Source organism: Peromyscus californicus, unplaced genomic scaffold (genome assembly GCF_007827085.1).
Source record: "Peromyscus californicus insignis strain IS unplaced genomic scaffold, ASM782708v3 Scaffold_6__1_contigs__length_162567912, whole genome shotgun sequence".
Lineage (NCBI taxonomy): Eukaryota > Metazoa > Chordata > Mammalia > Rodentia > Cricetidae > Peromyscus > Peromyscus californicus.
The window spans coordinates 84,586,689-84,610,204 of record NW_026294584.1 but is presented as its reverse complement, the minus strand read 5'-3'; the positions used below and the strand labels follow the sequence as shown (position 1 = coordinate 84,610,204).

The 23,516-nt window shown below is 38.1% G+C and overlaps 2 gene segments (V, D, J or C); both read left to right on the top strand.

Moving 5' to 3' along the window:
• Positions 1-776: 776 nt before the first annotated feature.
• Positions 777-1,351, top strand: LOC128099629 (immunoglobulin kappa variable 1D-33-like). The segment is given in 2 exon segments: positions 777-848; positions 972-1,351. Coding segments are annotated over 2 exon segments (429 nt in total).
• Positions 1,352-18,537: 17,186 nt separating this feature from the next.
• Positions 18,538-19,120, top strand: LOC128099946 (Ig kappa chain V-IV region S107B-like). The segment is given in 2 exon segments: positions 18,538-18,586; positions 18,840-19,120. Coding segments are annotated over 2 exon segments (330 nt in total).
• The last annotated feature ends 4,396 nt before the right edge of the window (positions 19,121-23,516 follow it).

The window sequence follows — 23,516 nt, the reverse complement described above, 5'->3', positions numbered from 1 at the left end:
TCCTGGCTCAGGAGGATCAGAGGCTCAAGGTCCTCCTAAAAGCAGCCTGAGACAGAGTGGTGGATTCATGAAAGTTGCTGCAAAATCAATACATGCTTTCTTCTGTTTCATAAAAGAAGGTTTAATGAGCATGTAGCTTCTGTGCAAATATTGTCCAGTGTCAAATGGTCAGCTTTAAAGACATAAACATAAACTGGAAAGTTCAATTTTATGAATATATATATATGTATCTACAAATACATATATTCATGCAATAAAAATGAAAAATAAAAAAGCCCATGACTTTGAAAGAGAGGAGGGTGGAATATTTGGGAGGGTTTTTTGGGAGAAATAGGTAGAAATATTGTAATCAAAATACAGTCTAAAAAATAAGGGGTGAAAAAAAAAGAGAAGAAGCTGCATGATGTCTATAAAACCTGTACATACCTATGAAAGGAGCTATAAGCATATGTATGCTTTCTAGAACTGTACCATGTCTGACAAGCCCTGCCATGGCAGAAAACATAGCAAGGTAATTCTACATTTAACATGACAGAAATCAAATTAAGGTAGAACTCATAGACTAGTGGTGTTCTTTGCGGTCCAAAGAGGAGCATATTCCTACAGATAAACCTGTACTGCCTCTCTGAGACACAGGAAGCCCACAGGCCTGTATTGAGTCGCTTGGCCAGTCCTGTGACTGGGCCTAGACTTTGCTGATTTGCATGTGTCCAGAGCACAGCCCACTTCCCTGAGGACTTCTTCATAGTCAGGTCACACCCTGTGCTGGAGTCAGCCTCACACAGGTCACAGCACAGACATGAGGGCCCCCACTCACCTTCTGGGGTTGCTGCTGCTCTGGCTTACAGGTAAGGATGTCAGCATTGGAAATTTATTCAGCTGACTGTGGTCTGTGCTGCATGGTCTCCAAGAAAGTCTTGTTTTAACAGTATTAATTGTGTGGAAACTTGTTTTCGATTTTCTAATCTCAGGTGCCAGATGTGACATCCAGATGACCCAGTCTCCAACCTCCCTGTCTGCATCTCTGGGAGACAGTGTCACCATCACATGCCTGGCAAGTCAGAGCATTAGTAGTTGGTTAGCATGGTATCAGCAGAAACCTGGGAATCCTCCTAAGCTCCTGATCTATCGTGCAAAAAACTTGGCAAATGGTGTCCCATCAAGGTTTAGTGGCACTGGATCTGGCACACAGTTTTCTCTCAAGATCAGCAGCCTGCAGCCAGAAGATGTGGCTGATTATTACTGTCAACAGTATGACAATACCCCTCCCACAGTGATTCAAGTCATGACAAAAACCACCCAGGGAAGCAGAAGTGAGAAGAGCCTAGGCTGCCACAAATGCTCCTTCTGATGTCTGCAGATACTGAGAGTTTCTGTTTTCTCTCTGCCAAGATTTAAAGTCAATATTATAATTTTTTATAGAGACCACATAAACTTTTCTTTCCTGGAACTCTGTCCTTTCCCCCAATCTAGCATTAAAATCATGGAAATGGTTTTCATAACTTGCATGAAATTTTAACTTTCCTGTGCTGCAGCTTTGGCAATAACAGACATTTATGCAGCAGACATGTAAACACAACACCCCCCTAACTCACACCAGGTACACCAACGTATAGCAAGAAGGAGTTATTAAAAATCATTATCCAATTGAAATTAGAAAATTAGTATCTTAGTATAACGTTAAAATCCTGTGGGTACATACTCTAAACAAAGCAATAAGGTCATTATAACCCATGGCTTCATAGAATCCTCTACCGTATTCAGAGTACTTGTTAAGTGAACTGGTTTGTCTTCCAGAGGTCCCCAGGTTGTTTTCCAGGACTCACATGACTGATATCAACTCTCTGTAGTTCCATTTCCAGTAGAGCAGAGCTTATTTTCTGGGATCTGATGTCATTGCACTCATATGGTACATAAATACATATGCTGGCAAAACATGAATACACATAAAATAAATTAAGCAATTATTAAATATTTAAAAATCCTAAGGAACTAGTATTCTGACAAACTGATACTGAGAACAGATTATTTTTAGAATCTAGAGTCCATATTTTTCCTGATCATAGGGTCCTCAGATAGCTTGTCAACTGTCATATCATATGCATGGAGGAGAGGAAGCTTTCCACAAAATAAGTGTTTATTCATTTCACTCCTTACTAGGAGGGCAAGTGTCTTAGTTACTTTTATATTTCTGTGACAAAACACCACAACAAAGGCAATTTATGAAATAAAGCATTTAATTTAGGGGCTTACCATTCTAAAACGTTGGTCCATGACCAACATGTTTGGAAAGCAGGCAGCCTGCCAGCCGCAGGCATACAGAAATGGCCCTGGAGCAGTAGCTTAGAGCTTATATGTCTATTTTAAAGTAAGAGGCATAGAGAGGAAGAGAGCTAACTGGAAAAGGAACAACATCATCAGGCTGCAAGATCAACAGTCACCAAACATGCAATTAGGTCATTCCAATTAATGACTTCATGGAAAGCTCTAGCATGGCAAATTTCACACAGAGGGATAAAATTACATAGGGGTAGTCAAACAATTCAGCCTATTACTGACTTTGTGCAGCAAAGAGTCATTAAAATAACACTTTATAGAAGTCATTATGTTTATCTTATACATATGTGTAATCTACCTTGCATGTGATTGCAATCATATACATCATGGGAAAAGGATATGGGCATTCAACAAATCTTATCAATCAAAACAGAAAATAATTCACATTGGATCTCCTCAGTAACCAGCACCTCCTCCTTGAGGATGATAAACAGAAGCTCTTCGAATTATCTATGAAGAAAATTTCATGCAGGGACTTCTGGTCTATTGCATTATATCTGTCATGCAGTTCAGTTTAATTTGGAATAAAACAATTAATGCATTGCTACAACATGGATCATAGAGAGGCGTTCTACTATAAGAAGAAAATAGAACTGTATCCTCATTTTTCAATAATCAGTCCATTCATTAACTTCCCAAAAGACACCTGTATAGTTAATAAAATTGGTCAATTTGAATCTGCTCTGTGATGCTATGAAGTTTTTCTCTTTACTAATCTAAAATTTGTGAAGATACCTCAAAGAATGTACATGCACAATATAAATATGCCATCAAGCATCAACATTCTTATAATTCCATGACAGTCACCACAGTTGAAATTTTATTGCCAATACTTAGGAGTAATTACTAGGGTACCAGAGTTGGTATACTGACAGCATAGTTGGAGGCCTGTACCTTCAAGGCAGGGATATCTGAGAACAGAATAGCACCAGAGAATCCAATGTTTTAAGTAGAAATGTTCAAGGTACTAAGAGCTTGCTAGTAATTTCATAAGTATTACTCAGACTCCCATTGCATGTTCTGAAATGATCACGACATGTGTATGTGTGTGTATATACATATGTGTGTGTGTATTATACTTTTGTTTTCCTTTATATATCACATATCATGCTCATCCAGATGCTTCAGTTGTAAAAACTTCTCTTCTTAAAGAATCACAAGAGACATTATTATATTTGCTCATTGTGGCTGAAGTTTAGCTATGAAAAGTTAGGGGAAACCTCAGTATCCTGATGACCTCCCACCAAAACTCCCCAGTGATTTTAAAACGCTGGCTACATTGGAGAGATTTTCTCAGCAGGTAGGAAGAGCTGGAGCATTCAGCCTTACTCTTCTTGCCTAAGGGGTTAATGCTATAAGTTGAATCACTGTGGGAGGGTATCATAGCTTTTTTGACAATAATAATTTGCACCATCTTCAGACATCAGGCTCTGATGGTGAAGGTGAAATTTATTTCAGAATTATTGCCACTGAACCCTGATAGGAACCCAAGATGGCAAATGGAACACATCATAGTTTGGGATCTTTAGGATTGGAAAATTAAGTGTGAATATGCCAACAATTGTTGTTATCCTTCCTTAGGCCCAAGACTCCCTAGCACACTCTCAGTCTTGGGATCCAGGGAGAACAGAGGCTAGAGTGTCAGATGGCTGTGAGTACAGATAAAGAATTCCTGGGAAGTCTGAGTCTAGGGCAACTTTTTATTGAGGTAACAGGCTAGTTTATACATAGCTTGAAGACAAAGAAACATGCAAAATCAGGTTAGATCGAGGGCAGTCAGGAGTTATCGGTTCAAATACCAAAGAGTCCCTATGCAGGGGGAAGTGCAGGGAGGGAGCCAGAACACCTAAACAGTAGAGGTACACACCCCTTACATTATCAGCTGATAGACTATCAGCAAAATAACATATATTGATGCCAGCTTTCTGGCATGGAGAAAAAGATTTGCTGGCTTTTAAAATAAAGTGACCTCCTCTCCTTATGAAGTGGATCCAGGTTTTTCAACCTGAGGTAGGAATGAAGGCCATACTCCTACTTTAACTATTGAAATAATTCAGGGTACAAGCACGTTTTACCGACTTGTTTGGTTGTAGAAATGCTTACACAATAAACAATATTATCCTAGGATTTTCCTATGAAAGACCAACCAGAAATGATCACTATGATTGGATAATTCCTCAGAGTTACCCTTTCTCACCTAGACCACAGCATCAGCAGCCCCTGTAATTAAATTCAAAGCCATATACCCATGCTCTGCCTTGATTGTAACTGAAACCTGCACAGATTGTGTCCAGTTTATTCAATAATTACTCATGCACTGAGGTGTGCTCTGGACTCATGCAAATTAGCAGGGATTGAGATAATCTAGGCACAACAGTTATGAATATCTATTGCACAGCCATCATCAGCTTCATGATACACTAAGGGAATCAATGCTCTTTCTTCCTAAATTATAAACGTCTTCCATTTCATTTTACAGAACCCTGGGGATTGACCCAGTAGATTAAATCAGAGAAGCTTTCACCTATCTTGTTCTCTGAGTCAAATTTGTATTAGTTGTTCCAGGGACTCTCATAAGAAATCATCAACATCTATACTGTATATGAAGGGGGTATAATATCTCACAGTTCTAAAGAAAAGATTGTACCATCAGGGTCAATGAGTCAAATTCAGGATGTGAATGTTGAGGCTCCAGAGATGTTTTAAGGGAGACTTTACCCATTGAATCTTCCAGACTATAGCTCTCACTTCTCTGTGGCCATATCACCTTATTGTTCTCCAAGCTCACATGTACTTCCTTCGTGTTTTCATTAAATCTATTATACAATGTGTTTGGGATTCTATCCTGGGGCAACTGTTTAATCAGCCTCCCACAGATGAGAGCTAAAACTATGATACACCACTTAGGTAGTAACCCAGTAAAGCTTTCTGTAAGTATACTATAGTCTCCCTTTTCCTTCTCCACTTCATCTGTTTCCCCTTTCCAACCTCTCCTTCCTCCTGTTAATTTAGTCTCCCTAACCCACAATAGTATTAAAATCTCTTCACTTCTGGGAGAATGCACAGCAAGTGTGTGTGCTCAGAGGGTTCCTGTAGGAGGATAGTTATATAGTTTTACATGAAGACCTTCTTTGTCTCCATTGCTATGCAGGAAAAAGACCCAGACAGAGATGATTGTGAATAATTTGGTGAGTAGCATTGTCTATAAAGATTCTTCACAGCCCTTAAAACTTCTTAGTCTACCTTACAATGTGTTTTGAGAATTTCATACATACATATACTATGTTTTGACCAAAGTATAGAATGTATATGTATGAAAATTAATAATAAATCCCCCATTATTTTGTGTAATTTAAAAATATCTCTGGATCCTTTCAAAATCCTGCATTCACAAGTAGCTTCAGGGTAGAAACAGTTGCCACATAACTCAAGGAGAAACCATCTCTATCCCTGTTTTAAGAAATTTCTCTCACTTAAGAGAGATTAGTGAGGGATCAGTGAAGGAAATAAATTGTCTATAGCATGAAAATGACTGTATTTTGAAAAAAATCGCATAGTTAAGTGGCAATGTTTTAAAAAATGTTTTGAAGTGTTCACATGAGAACTGTTTTTCTGGTCATATCATAGCTCAATGATGGGAGAAATTCCTAAATGATGACTATGGCAATCACTTGGATTAATTATAAAACCCATAAAACCAAATATATAAATCTAACATGGATGTCTTATTAAAATGTAGAGCACATAAACTATTATAAACTATGTTATTATAAACTACTATTTCACTTTTCTAGCAATCTTACTCAGAAGCAGATGAGTGGTCTTTTGGCAAATTGGATCAACCAGACTTTCATGTATTAATGGAAACTAGTGTTATACTCGTATTTAGTAATTTTTAATTAGTCTGTTAATTAGCATTACAAAAATATTTCAGGTAAATTTCCTTTTTGTGTTTACTATATGACTTAAGTAAGATTTTTTTCTGTTGATTTTTTACTATGACCTTAAACTTACTGATAATACTTCAAAGAACACATTTACACATTATGAATCTATCCCTTGTCTGCATTATCTGAAAATTTAGTAATAATAACCACACTATATTTTCTGTTGTCAACACTAAATGACAGACTCAGATTTCCAAGCAGGTCAGGCACATCATAGTTAGACAGCCCAGACATTCTGAGTGGAGAGCTCTGTAGAAAACAGCTGAGAGGACTATTTTATATCTACTTCTGTAACTTCAAGAGCACCCAAGCCAGTTAATAGCTATTACTAATATTCTACCTTCCCATATTAAAATAATTGCTTCTTTGAATATTTAGGGTGACTTCTGTTTTCCTTTATGCATACCAATTGACACCTACATACATCAGGTATATAGACTTCTGTTATTAAGTATTTATGAGAAGCATTTGTGGTGACATGGTAGAAAGTTAGGTGCACAGCAACCTCCTTGTGCCATTCACAAAAGACTCTAAGTGACCCTCAGAGCCTAGTTGAATCTGAAAAATGCTGTCAGTAGGTAAAAGAACAAACAAGAATGTCTGGGGTGGTTTACACTCTCACTTCTGCTTCTACGGGTGGTTTTTGTCATGACTTGTATCACCGTGGTACAAGCTATAACCTTGCTGACAATAATATGTTGCAACATCTTCAGGCTCCAGCTGACTGATGGTAAAGGAAAAATCTGTCCCAGACCCACTTCCACTGAACCTCGTGGGAACTCCTGATTGCAAAGTGGATGCATAATAGATCAGTAGCTTAGGAACTCCCCCTGGTTTCTGTTGATACCAAGCCATACTGTTGCTAATACTCTGACTTGCTCTACAAGTGATGGTGATTCTTTCTCCCAGAGATGCAGACAGGGAGGATGGCAACTGGGTAACCTGGATGTCACATCTGGCACCTGATTTTGGAAAATTAAAAGCAAACATCAATGAAATTAATAATGTTATGTATGACAGGAATATCTTCAAAGATAAGCAATAATAATCACTATATTTTGAGAAATTATCCAAGAAACCCTCCTTACTTTGGAGCCAGAGCATCAGAAGCCCTAGGAATTGAGCAGAGATCCTCATGTCCATGCTGTGTTGTGATTTGGACTTACCATTCTGTAGAGTTTGACCAACTCTTTAAAAAGTACTCAGGTCAGTGGGTTGTCCTCTGGGCACATGCAAATTATTAGAAGCTGAGCAGAGCTGATCACAGGTGTAGAAGTAGCTCATCTCTGTAAAAGGCCCCAGTCTCTAAGTGTCCTCACTCCTACCACAGCAGCAAAGGGAACATTCTTCCTTCTGTCTGAAAAACAGGGTCTTTCCATTGTCTGTGAGCAGCAGTGATATCACTCCCATTCAATGTGTTTCCTTGTCTTCCTGTTACAATCCAGGAAACTGCAACCAAGTTTCCAAGCTCCTCCCATTTGACACAGTTTAGTATTTCTGAGATCACAGGGTCTTCCTCTTTGGTACAGTTCCTTCATATCCTCAATGTGACATTGAAGTGCAAAGCAGCCATGAGCAACATGCTTTATAAAGATGGGCATAAACTTTAAAGCCTAAGCTGTCATCTTTAAATATCTTTTCTTCTATTCATGATTATTTTCCCTTTCCTTCTACCATTAGGACCTAAAATTAAGAGTATTCTGCCTTCCCTTCTGAAGCAGGGAGCTGCTCTTCTTCCTCTAATTTTAGTTACTCATATCCATACATATCGTTCTCTGAATTCTCCGTGGCATTGGTTTCCTTCCACTCTCCCTTAACTCAAGCCATTGTGTTTCTATCCCCAGGTACTTGAGAAGTTGAGGCAATAGACCTCATTTACAAAGAGTTCAATATTACCCCCAACAACACAGAAATCCTTCTTTTTAAACAAAACACAATAAAAAATTAAACCATGCAAGTATTTAGTCTGATTATAATGAAATGAAAACAAAATTCAGCAAGAGTATAGATTTAAATCTACTATCTCTGACTAAGAACAAGTCACAATTTTTCAGTTTCAAATTTATGATGTTTTTCCCCCAAATTCCCAGTGCATGTAGACAATTCTGACTTGAATCTGTAAAAAAATTACAATAAGAAAAACAAACAAACAACTCTGAATTTGCTTGCTACATATGGCTAGTTTTCTATGTCAAATATTTGATAAGATCTGAACTACAAATTCTAGAGTGCTTTCCATGCTTCCAAGGAACCCATAACAGTTGACTTGTTTGGAGTTGTTGAAACTTGTGTCCAGAGCTTTGTCCTCCACCATGGACACATAATAACAGGCATATATTTCCATTGCTGCTGTCTATTTAAACCATTTTGTACTTCTGGAAATTGTCAGTGTGTTCAGCTTTTGTTTGTGTTACTGTAACAGTATGACAACATGATGGATGGATAATAGTGATAGTTTTAGAGATGTTACACAGTAAAGAAAGAATCCATACAAAAGATAGAAAGTGGGGGAAGACCTGGAAGAAGTTGAAACAACGAATGTGGGTAAATTTGATAAAGTCATATTGTGTGGCATTATCAAAGAATTAAGAGAATATTTTTTTAATTTATGTAATAATACAAATAGGAGAGGAAATAAAGACTCAGAGGCACCATTAAAAAGAACATTGAAGTACAGGAAGAGTTAGCCAAGAAGAGAATTCAGGAATGAGTAACCCTGTGATACCTGGTACCAAACCTTCATTCTTCTCTAAGTGAGAAAATTATTGTCTGATACTTAAGCTACCAATTCTGTGTAACTTCATTATGAAGTCTTGAAAGATAATACAGGGCCAGTGCTGATTCAGCTGAATCTAATCATTAGGAAAAAAAGAATTACAAAGAAAGGTCAATTTATAAAGGAACAGATGTTCATTGTTCAAAACTGATAAGAAGGTGAAATTCCACAAAAGAATTGTTATGACATGGATGAGATAAAAAAAAATCCATGACATTAACAACAGCCTGTACATAAGGACCATTTCATTACAGAAGAAAATGTAGGACACAATTATGAAAGCAAGCAATGTTCTTGAAAGAGGATAAACTAATGGTGATTTCCTGATTGCATGGCTTTATTGGAGTTATGTAGGATATATATATATATATATATATATATATATATATATACTATATATATATTTATGACTTTACTATATATGTATTATGACTATACATATATATATATATATATATATATATATGTATGTAGTGAAGTCATAAATAGTATGAACAGGGGCTGGGGAGATTAGTGGTTAAGAGTATTTCTTACTTTTTCAGAGGTCCAGTGTTCAAATCCCACCACCCTTATGATGTATGGTTCAGGGGGATCTGATGACCTGCTCTGACCTCTACAACACCAAGCACATATACTTTACACACATATACATTCAGGTAAAACACTCACACATAAAACAAAAATGAATAAATATTAAAATTTTAAATTAAATAAATATGATTATCTTATCTTCTTCACTAAGAAATAAAGCTAGATGTTGGTCATACATTTTCTTGTAAGTGAAATTCAATCATAATTCACAAAGAAAAAAACAATTCTAGAAAACATTACAAAAATGTTTTGTGTTATTGCTTTGTTTCATGTTTTTGGATGAAATACTATTGGCTCATCATTAAAACCATTTTGTCTATTTTCTTTTTTTTTTTTTTTTTTTTTTGGTTTTTCGAGACAGGGTTTCTCTGTGTAGTTTTGCGCCTTTCCTGGAACTCACTTGGTAGCCCAGGCTGGCCTCGAACTCACAGAGGTCCGCCTGGCTCTGCCTCCCAAGTGCTGGGATTAAAGGCATGTGCCACCACTGCCCGGCCATTTTGTCTATTTTCAATGGAGCTTTTCTCTAAAGTATCATGTGCCAGGGATTGATCTTCAGTATGTCTTTCATGAAGTGGGGCTGTGAGAAGGTAAATAGCCCTGTGAAACCATTTCCTTGCAGGGATTATTGTCATGAGGTTGGGTTTAGTCATCAATCTGTCTGTCCACCTCCAGGCTCCACTTTTCTCTCTCCCTCTTCTTATGACTAGTCTGTTTCATAAGCCTACTTATCATCTTTTATAGTTAGGTATATTGTAACATATCTAAAGAGACCTCAGCAGTAGATAACCAGATTTGAGGGCTTGTTGCTGTATTCTGTGACTCCCAAACATAGCCAAGTAAGACCTTTCCTTATAAAGCACCTTGTATGAGGTACTTTGATATAGCATCAAGAAACAGAAAATCATCTATATTCTTGAACCAAATAATTTTCTGCACGCACCAAAAGATGATAAATATTTCCTAAAATATGTTCCATGAACACACACCATTTTTCAAAAATCAAATGCAATAAATTTCTTTATATTCAGTTCCCTCACAGAGCAACAAAATTCTTGGTTGGGAACATACAGATTCAGTTCTCACTCACTTTCATCTGATTCTGTACACTACAGATCAACATGATGAAAGGTATGGATGACATATGATACCAGACGTATTGTCTTAGTTAGGGCCTATATTGATGTAAAGAGACACCAAGTCCATGGCAACTCTTAAAAAGGAAAAAATAAATAATTGAGGCTGGCTTACTGTTTCAGAGGTTTCATGCATTTTTTTCCATGATTTTAAAGCCTAGTGGCACACAGGCAGACATAGTGCTGGAGAGTTAGCTGAGAGTTAAATATCTGGATGCCCAGGCAGCAGCAAGAGACAGTAATACACTTGGCAGGCTTGAGTATCTGAGACCTCAAAGCCTGACCCCAGTGAGACACTTCTTCCAGCATTGCACACTCACTTCAACAAGGCCTCAACTCCTACTTAGTCACTCCCTACAGTTCAAGTATTAGAAACCATGAGTCTATTGGGGATATTCCTATTTAAACCACTACACTCACTTAATCTTGCTTATTTGGAAGTCATAAATTTGGAAGGCTATGGAAAGAACTTTGGTAGGAAAAAAAGTGGTTGCAATCCACTATGAAGAGAAAATAAGATGCAGAATGTGTGAGGTGTAGAGGGTGTAAAGTGTGACCATCCTAAAAACAGTTTAAATTTCATCCTTATAGGGAATTATGGCTTTATAACCATATGTTTGATGATTCTAGAGACTGGAACAACTAACAAGAATATGGCAGTCTACTCACTATGCATGGTACTTCATGAATAGACCCTGGCTGATCAGCCCTGAAACTACACCTTCTAGTGGCTATGTGCACAGCACAGAGGAAAAGGCAGAAACAAAATCCTGAGTGGACTCTGCTCTCTAGAGATAAGAGATGCACAGAGGTCACAAGAAGCAAACTACTTTCATGGCCACAAGATTGACCATCCCAGAGGATTAGAAACCTCTGGGAGCTGGAAAAAATGTCCTACTAGCTAAAATCCCTTAGATTCTTTGTTTGCATTACTATATGTTTATGATTGTGGGGAATGCCAGGATACTGTTTTACTTATATACCTGGTGAGAGCTGTAATTTTCTATACTAAGAGTAACCAAGCACTCAGAATTGAAGCTGTCTGTCTCTTTCACTATTATATTGTTAAACATTTCTGAATTTCTCCTCTACTTCATCCCTCATGCTACATTTGGACATTTTCTTCTGACACTCTCACCTCATCAGACGATACACCTCTACTTTATTTCTTTATTTTTTTAATTATTGCTTTATTTTTATTTTATCTGTGTTGGTGTTTTGCCTTTATATGTGTCTATGTACCACATGAGTGGACCATTTATGTTGATATCAGGGTAAACCAAGTATGCTTTGGTGTTTCTAATTTGTCATTTTCCCATTGAGTGCCCCTCACATAACCTAATTGATTGGTGGCTGTTTACTCTTTTGTTGTTTTGCTTTGACTTCTCTTCGTTGTAGAGAAAGCATATGGGGCTCCTTTCATCTGCCATTTGCAGGAAGTCTCTTGGAGTCGCTGAGCCTGATCTGCTATTTGAAGCTCTTGTCAACAATTTCTCTTCAGTTTGGTTGTGCCCCTTCAGAAGACTCACCTACACAAGGGAAGCTGACTCTGTCATTAAAGGAATAAAGTTTCTGTTCCACTTCTTTCTGATTTCTCTTCATAGACCCCTATCTCTGACCGAGTTCTGTTACATTATGTTAAAACTTTCAGTTTGTTCATTGTTGCTAATTAAAGTGAGCTATTGTATTAGGAAGCATAGTATCAATGTATAAAATCCCTGACATAATAAAATCATAAAAGTAAAGATTTGTTTTGGCTTGTGATCTCTCCCCTTTCATGCTGGGAAATGTGGACGGGGAAGCATGTAGAAGAACTATTCCTTCATGACCAGGAACAAAGGATATGTGGGAGAGGTTAAAAGGAAGATTTTAAGACATCAAAGTGCCTAAGCTTCTTTTCTTTGGATTACAGAGTGAAACATCCATAGATGCTCTCAAAAGTTTCACACACTGCATTAGTAGCATGACAGTCATTATTGTAACTTACTTGATGCATTTATCTAATTATTCCTTATCAATAAAAAATTGGGAGTCAGATATAGGAATAAGAACCTGAATGATCAGAGAAGCTATGGAAAAGCCACAAGTGACTTCCTATCTCTTCCATTTCTCCATCCTAAAGGTTTGCGACCCTCTCTAATTACTGCCTTCTTGTCTCACTATCTGTACTCGTCCTCCAAAACTTCTGTGGTTAATTTTGGTCAATTAGTGGCTAGCTCTGCTCTCTAATTCAAAGCAAGCTCTATTGTCAGAATGCAATAAACATATCACACAATATTTCCCAACTTTTGTCTAAATAAAAAGGAAAGGTTTTAACTCTAACATAGTAAAACTATACACAATAAGAAAATTATTGGGAAAGAATTACATGTGTAATGTCCAGTCCATTGTCACTTGTCAATTTAGAGAAAATACTTCAGTATCTATCCTATCTTGATGAGTCTAAAGTATTCTTTTTTTATCTAATTCACTTTCTATCCTAATTTTGATTGCTAACCCAAAACTATCCTTTTATATCTCTCAACATTATACACTTTGCACATCTTTTGTGAGCTACTTTTCTTAATTTGATAACAAGGAAAACTATAACTATAACTATCTAGTCTTCAACTCTATTGGGGACCTGAGAAGGGTATAATATTACCTTAGTAAGCAGAAAGTGAAGAACAAAAATCTTTCAAAACTATTGACAGAAACAGTTGGATGCCTGGACAGTCACCCAAATTTATTCTGTAATCTTGGGGCATTCATCTTTAGCCTACACGCCTAGAATATCTTATAGACTTTTCTGTGAACAAGAATTTTGAAGGACTGTCCCACCTTGTCTTGGTAGTTTGGCAGTCACTTTCTTTGGTGTCCTGCCTGTCCAATTTGGACAGCCTATTGTCACCACTCATGGAAAGGGCAGTTTCTTGCCCAGTGGCTAACTTTTGCCACAAAGAAAGCAAACTCCATATAAAGTTTCTTTGATGTTCACCACATTCTCTGAAGTAGATTGGTACTGCCAAGTGTAGACATGTCTCAATGTTATAAAAAGCCTTATACTATTAAAACATCTTAAATGCCATATTCTGTAGATCTCCGATGTATTTGAAGACCACCTGTCTATCTCAAATGTATCTCTGTTTGATCTTGAAAGTATGCCTAACATGACTACAAGTTCGATTGTAATAGGTGACTAACTACCAACCTACATTTCTATTTTATTTTAAATAGTTTATAATAATAACTTGAAAGGACTAGAAATTTACTTTACATTGTTAGATGAGCTCCATAGGCACAAAAAGTTAAACAGGAGTAGAAACGTATGACAGAATTTTACAACAAAAATAACATTAAATTTGTATTAATATACAGAAATCCATACCAATGTAAAATATTTAAGACTAGTAGTTGTTTTTTACTTTAAAAGTAGATTGAATAATCTACCCTTTTTCCTATCATTTTTATATCCCCCTTTTTCTTTTCAGAATGAGATCCCTGAATCTAATCTCCTTTGTTCAGCCTTTTTCCTGAACAATAACCAATAACAAACCTGCAACCAATGCCCCGAATGCTGACAAATATCCATAACTCACTGAATGATCAAAACCACTCACCCCACCTCCTGGGAATGTGGGCATTGTGTTCTCTAGATTGCTTCCCATTATCTGGGGGACCCTGAAATAATTAAGATAATAGGTAAGTCCTGCGAGAGCTAGCTGTATCATTTACTTCCAGTCTCTGTATAAAGTGAAAGTGTGGGGCTTATCTGAAGTTCTGGCTGGAGTAGTGCGTGAGGCTGGACCACTGAAGTTGTCCTGAGCATTTTGTCGTCTGTAGTCCAATGATAATCTTTGGGAGGGTGTTTGTCACCTTAGTGGTCTAACCACAATCCAGGTGGAACCAATGTGGTGCCACGTCATCCTTTCAGAGACTTAAAGGTTGCTGTTAGGAATGGTAATAGTTCAGTGCGGAAAACTTTAAACATTTGAAATGTCATATGTGGGAGATCTCAGTGAGGTTAAAGAATCACAATTTGTTAAGTATATCCAGGGTACACAAACTTCATTCCAAATGACCTGTTAGAGACTCACACTCAAAATCATGTTTAAGAAGGTAGATGAAGACTTTTTCTAGAATTATTTCTCTATATGACCATTAATATGACAGAAAGTTTAAAATATATAGATACAGGTATAGATTCGTCTTATAAATTTTGAGATAATATTCATGCCTTAAGAAAAAAGTTAAAGAGTCAAAATACAACTAAAGAATTCTGAGATTAGTAATAGAATAGTCCCTTAATTTTGGTTTTTCTTCTGTCCCATATCAAGTGGATCTTCTGACATTAGACAGAGATTTTAGATTTTTCTTTAAAAAGTATGCCTGGGTTTAGTGCAGGAGAGAGCCAGTTGACCATAGCCTCTCTGGCAAAAAATCAGACATATTGATAAGTGAAATCAAATTGAAGACTGTAGCACAAATCTTAAAAGGTCTTATTAATAAAAACAAACCCGGAGCCAGGTATCAGGGTGAATGCTGAAAGATTCGGAAAACAGAACAAGCCACATTCAACCTCACCTTGCCAATTTCTTGTAGCTGGAAGTTTTTCTGTCTCCTTTCTGACTCCTGCCGGCAGTCGGGACTAATCTTTCTCAACCACTGGTCCCATAGCCACTCGGACCCAAGCAAACACACAGAGGCTTATATTAATTAAAACTACTCAGCCATAAACTTAGGCTTACCACTGAGTAGCTCCTACACTTAAACTCAACCCATTTCTGTTAATCTATATGTCACCACTTGTTCAGGGCTTTACCTGTGGGCCATTACATGCTGCTCCCTGGATCAGGGCTGGCATCTCCTGACTCAGCCTTTTTCTTCCCAGAATTCTCTTTGTCTGTTTATCCCACCTATACTTCTTCCTGGCTAATGGCCAATCAGCATTTTATTAAACCAGTGTACAAAAGTATCCCACAGCACCCTCCACTTTTTTTTTAAATATAGAAACTTGTGCTATAAACTTGCCTCTTAGAACTGCCTTCATTATGTCCGATACGTTTGAGTATATTGTGTATTCATTATCATTGGATTGTAGGAAGTCTTTACTTTCTTTACTAATTTCTGCCTTGGTCCATTATTCATTCAGTAGTGGATAGTTCAGTTTTCACGAATTTGTAATATTTCTACTGTTTCTCTTCTTGATATCCAGTTCCTATCCAAAGTGGTCATACAGGATATAGGGTTTTACATTAATTTTGTTGAATCTCTTGAGACTTGTTTTGTGTCCAAGAATGTGGTAAATTTTTGAGAATGTTCCATGAGGTGCTGAGAAGAAGGTATATGCTTTTGTGTTTGGGTGAAATGGTCAGCAAATATCTGTTAAGTCTATTTGATTTATTACATCAGTTGGCTTTGTTTAATTGTGTCTTTATGACATTTCAACTGGCAAAAGTGTTATACTTAAGTCTCTGACTCTTAGTTTATGAGGGACAACTTGTGATTTGAGTTGTAGTAGTGCTCCTTTTATGAACTTTGGTGTCCTTGTGTTTGGTGAATAGATATTAAGAGTTGCAATATCTCTTGATGGCTTTTTCCCTTAATGAATATGTGGCATCCTTCCATATCTCTTCTCATTAGCTTTGCTTTGAAGTCTATTTCGTCAGATTTTAAAATGGCAACACCAGCTTGCTTCTTAGGTTCATTTGCTTGGAATATCTTTTTTCATTTTTTTGTTCTGAGATGTTAACTATCCTTGATGTTCACATATGTTTCTTTAATGCAGCAGAAGGATGGATCCTATTTTCACTTTCAATCTATTAGTCTGTGTCTTTTTATTGGGAGACTGATAGCATTCATATAGAGAGATACAAATGAACAGTTTTTGTTGATTACTATTACTTGGTTGTTGTGGTGCTCCGTGTGTGTGTGTGTGTGTGTGTGTGTGTGTGTGTGTGTGTGTCCCTTTGATTTGTTGATCTGACATTATTTAATCCGTGTGTTTTCTTGGGTGTAATTAAACTCTTTAAGTTTGAGTTTTTCTTCTAGCATTTTCTCTAGGGCTAGATTTATAGATAAATATTGCTTAAATTTGATTTTATCATGTAATGTCTTATTCTCTTCACCTACTGTGATTAAAAGTTATGTTGGCTATAATAGTCTGGACTAAGTCTGTATAATATTTGCAAGGCCTTTCCGGCATTTAGAGTCTACATTGAAATGTATTTTTTTTCTTTTTGGCTTTTTGAAACAAGGTTTCTCTGTATAGCCATGACTGTCCTGGAAAAACCTCTGTAGACCAGGCCAGGCTCAAACTCACAGAGATCTGCCTACCTCGACCTCTTAAGTGCTGGGAATAAGGTGTGCACCACCATCACCTGGCTTGTCACCCTTATTCAAATAGGTCTGTTTTTATATATTCCTTTTTTCCCTGGAAACTTTTAATATTTGTCCTAGTTAGGGTTTCTATTGCTATGAAGAGACACTCTGACCATGGCGGAACACTTATGAAGGAAAACATTTCACTGGGTCTGACTTACAGATCAGAAGTAGTCCATTATTATGGCAAGAGGCATGGCAGCATGCAAGCAAACACTTTACATGTTTCACATCTATGTTTAATGTCTTCTTATCAATATGTCCTTATTTCTTATTAGCAAGAAGCAGGGTGCATGTTTATGTGTTTATGCATGTGTATCTGACTGTATTTGCACAATTATTCATTTTTCTTCCATCAGTCATTGTGAGGAACTCTACAGACTTCGGCTTTTCATGAGTTCCTCCTCTCAACCCATCCCTTTCCCAAGCACACTAGGATTTATACTGATTATTGTCCTTGTAGTTTTTCCTCTAGGCTCTGAGATGGCCTATTTCTCATCTCTCCAACAGAGGGCAATAACACACTTTATAGACAAGTTCACCTTAGTGCTGACACCCTGGTAACACTTTCCATTAACTAGCCTCCACAAATGTCTCCAGGCCTTTGACCCCTTCTGTGAGATTGGTCCAAGCACATTTCATTGACACATTCTCTGAAGCTGGGGACCCTGAAAAGCTTGTCCCAGAATCCCACTCCTGTTTATAACAACCCTTCCTCAGGAGGATCAGAGGCTCAAGGTCCTCCTAAAAGCAGCAGGAGACGGAATTTTGGATTCATAACAGTTGCTATAAAAAAATCAATGAATGTTTTCTTCTGTTTCCTGAAGGAGGGTTTATCAGTATGTAGCTTCTGTGGAAATATCCCTGAAAATACATGAGTTCCAGATCACATGCTGGCACAAAGGTTTTCCCAGGGAATTGTGAGCTCAGGACCATTTGATTAGACTGTGATGGATGAGCAAAACCTTAGTTGAGCAGCACCAGAAGGAGGAGGAAGCAGATATGGAGCCTCAGATTTTCTAATGTACATTCCAGTCATTCTCAGTTGAGCTTTGTCTGAGAAAAAATCAATTCCAGACATTGAAGAACAGAACTTATCATATCAGATAGGTCAAACTAATCCTAGCTATGACAAAACATGTGAAGAATACTCTGGACCTGGGGTGTGGGACATTGTAAAAAAAAAAAATCCAAAACACTAAGAACTTTGGTCTTTACCAACTTAAATACTACCAATAAGTGAAAGGATTCATGTGTTTATGAACCAAGAACATCCCGGCTTACACCCTGCTGTTCACATATTTACTCCTCAGAAATCGCAGATGGCTCAGACTTGCTTTTACGAGAACTAACTTAGACAAGAGAAGTTTGTAGACAGAGACCAGACAACAAGATGGGTTTGCTGGTGAAAACTGTCAACTTGCTGCTACTCAGGGTAGTGGGTGAGAAAGAAGGGGATCTCCAACTCCAACATAACATCATTTCCACCATGGAGGTTTCAGTTTAAAAGGAAAAGTTTTCCTTCCTTCCTTCCTTCCTTCCTTCCTTCCTTTCTTCTTTACTTCCTTTTATCCTCTGCCTCCTCTACTTCCTCTTTGTTGTCATCTTTTTCTTCTTTGCATAGTGTGTAATAAGAAGGTATCCTGGAATCCTGTTTTCTACTAATTCTATCTATTTTCATCTTTCTCTCCATAGTATCAGATGGTGAAATTATTCTCACTCAGTCTCCAGCATCCATGGTCACACCACAAGAGGAGAAGGTCACTATCACCTGCAATACCAGCCCAAGCGTAAGCTCCAATTACTTCCACGGGTACCAGCAGAAGCCAGGAGCCTCCCCTATGCTCCTGGTTTATGGAACATCCAACATGGCTTCTGGAGTCCCAGCTCGCTTCAGTGGCAGTGGGTCTGGGACCTCTTACTCTCTCACAATCAGCAGTATTGAAACTGAAGATGCTGCCACTTACTACTGTTAGCAAAAGAACAGTGAACCATTCACACAGTTCTACAAAGCAGAACAAAAATCCCTTTGGCCTTCTCAGGACACAGCTGCTTCCCTCTTAGAAAATACTATATGGTCAAGATGTTGATTGATGTGTGACAAATCCTCCAAATATTTCTGCAATGTAAGCAGGGCTAAATTTCTCTCAAGAGCCTTAAGCTACTTCTCTTGTCAAAGAAGAGGAAAATATATAACAAGATAGTGGGATGAGACAACAAGAGGCCCCATCTTTTTGGCATTCTGTGCAGAGAAATATTTGAGAGCTGAGATTTAGATTTCCTGAACTGGGAATTGACTCTGGAGAGGATGTCATTGGACTTTTGGGAATATATACAGGGCTGTAGATGGCATATTTTCATAACTGTTTCCAATTTAGGGGGCAACGACAACTCTTTCCCAGAGTATTCCTTCATCAGAGAATGGCTTGGTCTCTAAGGGAAGCACTAAACACTGAATTCAGAGTTCTCTATCATCTCTTCATGAGGTGGGGAATACTGATGATAGTATCTTTCTGCAATTTGTAAAGTGTGCAGCACTGTGGAAATGGGTGTGACTAATAAACAAGGCCTAATTTAATAAAGCTGTAAAACTTTCAAATTATGACAAAGGGCCTTCAATCTACTACCTAAAGTGTAGCTTGAGAAAATTGTCTATAATCTAGGCTTTAAGTTTTAGAGGCTGTAGGTGCACACATACATACATATACTCACAGACAGAAGCCCCCTACATGTCCCTACATGCAATGATTCAATTGGATCTTTTTTAAAGTTTTTACTTTAAGGCATTGCATATTCAATATAATCCTTCTTTCAGATTTTAAATGTGTATCTTTTCTGCACTGTGGATTGTGGTGCCAGTATTTTTGTTTGACCCTGAGCTGTAGGAGTTGTAACTGCAGCAACACCCAGGAAGCCAGGTGACCACTGAGGAAACCCCTCAATGTATCTTATTTAATAACCTTCAATACATTGCCTACAGTTTGTTATAGAACTATGGAAGGGATTATAAATATATTTAGGATATTCCAAAGAATACCTATATTGACTGTATTCTTGGCTAATGGTATTTCCAATCTATATGTTTTGATCTGATGTAGCTTAAATGTGGATTGAATGTTCGTGTAGGAAATATTAAGCTTTCTACTTCATTAAGTTTTACAATTATGTTTACTCTTTTATCAGTGTTTTGGAGCTTGATTTAAAATTAGAGTTTTTTTTCCTGATAAATTCCTGTTCTCATCTAGCTGTGACTGGCCTCAAAGTGGAAGATGACCTTGAACTTCTGGCACCCCTGTTTTCCACTCCCATGAACTGGTACTACAGGAGTGCACCACCAGTCCCAGTTCATGCAATGCTGGGGCTCTAACCCAGTGGGTTTTTTGTTTGTTTGTTTGTTTTTCATAATAGACATGATCTCCATCAATTAAGCTACATCTCTGTAAAATTTTCTTACTTCTTAGTAGCAAGAATTGGACTGTGTAAGAATTTGCTCTGCACATAATTATGTCTGATAGCCTATACAAAATTCTTCCTAATGATTCTTTTCATCCTCAGGCAGAAACAATGCTATCTTTGGTTTAGTAGCTTTTTCTGAGTGCATTACAATTTGCTATCAATCATTGTACACTTTTTTAGGGCTGCAATTAAACAGATACCCAGTTCTGTCCTCATTTTAACAATTAATCTCTGCAGGAGAGGGAGGCAATAATACATGTCTATCCAGTCAATGTCACCCACCTTTGAACTGTCAATCACTGTAATACTAGGGACAAATGAGGTTTCTGATTTCTTATTCACTTGTCATCCAGCACTTTCTCCTAGTCCCTGTCCACTTCTGTGAGAGTGGTCTAGGGACATTTCCCACCAACAGTTAGTCAGTGGAGACTGGAGTTCCTGAGAATTTCTTGGGTTCCAGAGTTAGAAAAGCCTGTCCTAGGACTGTCGCCCTGAACAATGATCTTCCCAGTTAGTAAAATCAGTGTCGCTCCTGCTTCTTTTTCAATTGGTGCCCATTGTGGTCTGGCATAGAGCTGATGCAGCTGCTCAGGTTCTGAATTATATATCCTTACAACCTGAATGGAAGGTGCTGGTTAGTATCCTAAGACTTGCTAAAGTCAGCAACAAAAGAGACATAGGAAGAAATCATATTCCTATGCCTGAGAGAAAACATTTGACATTGACGGGCTGTGATGGCACATGCCTTTAATCCCAGTATTCTGGAGGAGGAGCCAGGCAGATCTCTGTGAGTTCAAAGCTAGCCTGGTCTAGAGAGCAAGAGCCAGAACTGGCACCAAAACTACACAGAGAAACCCTGTCTCAAAAAAAAAAAAGACATAATACAACTGACATCCAATATCTCCATCCTGATTCCAAAGGATCATCAGTGACAGTGAAAGACATGTAAGGAATGACTTTTCAGTGGCTACTGTGAAGTTTCCTTTGTCCATCTTTTTCTTTTTCTTTTTAAAGACTTTGATTGATTCTTTGTGGATTTCACATCATGCATCCCAATCCCACTTTTCTCCCTGTCCCCTCACATCCCCCATCTGTAGATGCAACCTCCCCTCTAAATCCAAACATTATTTAAATGAAAAAGCAAAACTAAAACCAAACCAAACTAAACAATAAAAACAAAACAAACAACAATATAAACAAGAGAAAGAAGAAGAATCTCATCGTGGAAGCTCTAGTGTGGACCATTGAGTCATGCAGTTTACCTTTTGGTCTATTCATCTCTTCTTGTATGTGTTCATTGCTGTGTGTCCTTGTTCTGGTTCGAGCCCTCTGGCTTCTGCTACATTATCGATAATTTGTTCTCTCTTGGGCTCCTCTTGGATATCCTGTTGTCCTGCTTTGCGGAAATGCCTCAGTTCGGGATCCGTAGGGTTTGTCCCCTTCATGTGCTTCACCAGTTCAGATGCAGTGGATGGTGGAGTGGACTGACTCCTAGCCCTGGTTCTGGGCCTGGCAGGTAGCTGAGCTGTCAGCTTCTAGCTTTCCCTTGTCATCAGTATTGGGACAAATTCTCCAGCACTGTCTCAGCTAGCTCACCCAGTGCAATTTGCAGCAAGGGGAGGGGCCAGTTCTCCTGTTCTTAGGTCCTTAGTTCCAGCTCACCAGCACTAGCACAACCAAGGCCACACCCTACTGCTTTACCCAGGAGAGCTGCAGGACCCTCTCTCCTCATTGCTTTAGCGGGCATACAAGGCAAGTGGGGTGGGCAGGGTCAGCTCTCCTGCTCTTATACCCTCAGGGCCAGCTTACCTTTGTCCCAGACAAGAGCATGCTGCCCAGATGGGTGCAGATCCCGATTTCTATCTTTAATATTGGTAGTGGTATGTATCTATGCAAATTAACTTTCTCCCTGTGTTTATTTTTTCCTCTTTGGGAGACTGACCAAAGCTTCTTAGAATTTAGACATTAGGCCATACCACCCCTATACTTGGAGCCATGAAGAAAATGGTTGTGAATGTATGTGAGTGTGAACTTCCTATCTCTAAAGTCTCTTGATACTGCTGGGTGAAGGCTCTGAGGGCAAGTACTTTTTCCACACTAAGTGAGTAACACTTTATTCTGTTCTTTCCTGGTGCCCTTCAGTTATCAATACATAGACAACACTGCAGGGAACTAGGCCATGATATCAGAATTGGGTGAGCCTTATTATTGACAATATGTTTTTCCTCCCAGTAATTTCATCATTTCACACACTTCTATAGATAATACATTATGGGTGTTATGGAAGTTTAACCAGCAGTCCAAGAAATAGATCATATATGGACCACAGTGTAAGACAGTGGAGTGTGCTGGAAAATGGCTTCCAGAGGAGTGTTTGTTAGACTTATTTATGGTGCTCAGGGACTGACCAAGTTCTCTCAATTTTATCGTATCTTGTGTCTAATAATACCTGTAGAATGTTATGAGAATGTAACTTTATGAAGAAGGTAAAAGTAGAGGTAGCTAGCTGATAGAGTCCAGACACTATGTTAATCCAACCATAAAACACATATTCATTGTAAAGTCTTCCCAGGCAAGACTGGGAAGATTGGCTTCTCTCTTGTTTCACAATCCCAGCTCAATGTAGAAAGGGAACTCTATGCACATATGATGGGGAGAAAACCCATGATATTATCTGGCCTTGATAGAAGTAGTTCTTGAATAACTGAGCTATGAAAAATAGAGTAAGACAAGATTGTTTACCTGAAAAGCTGCTTGGTTATATGAAATCTTGTCCCTCCTTAAAAGCCACATTTCTCAGTGTTATTCTGCTACTCTTCTGGGAATCATCATGAGCAAGAAGTTGCATAGTGAATTCTGGAGATCAGTCTTAATAGATACATGTACAAAATGCTTCCATAACTAAGGGTCAGGGAA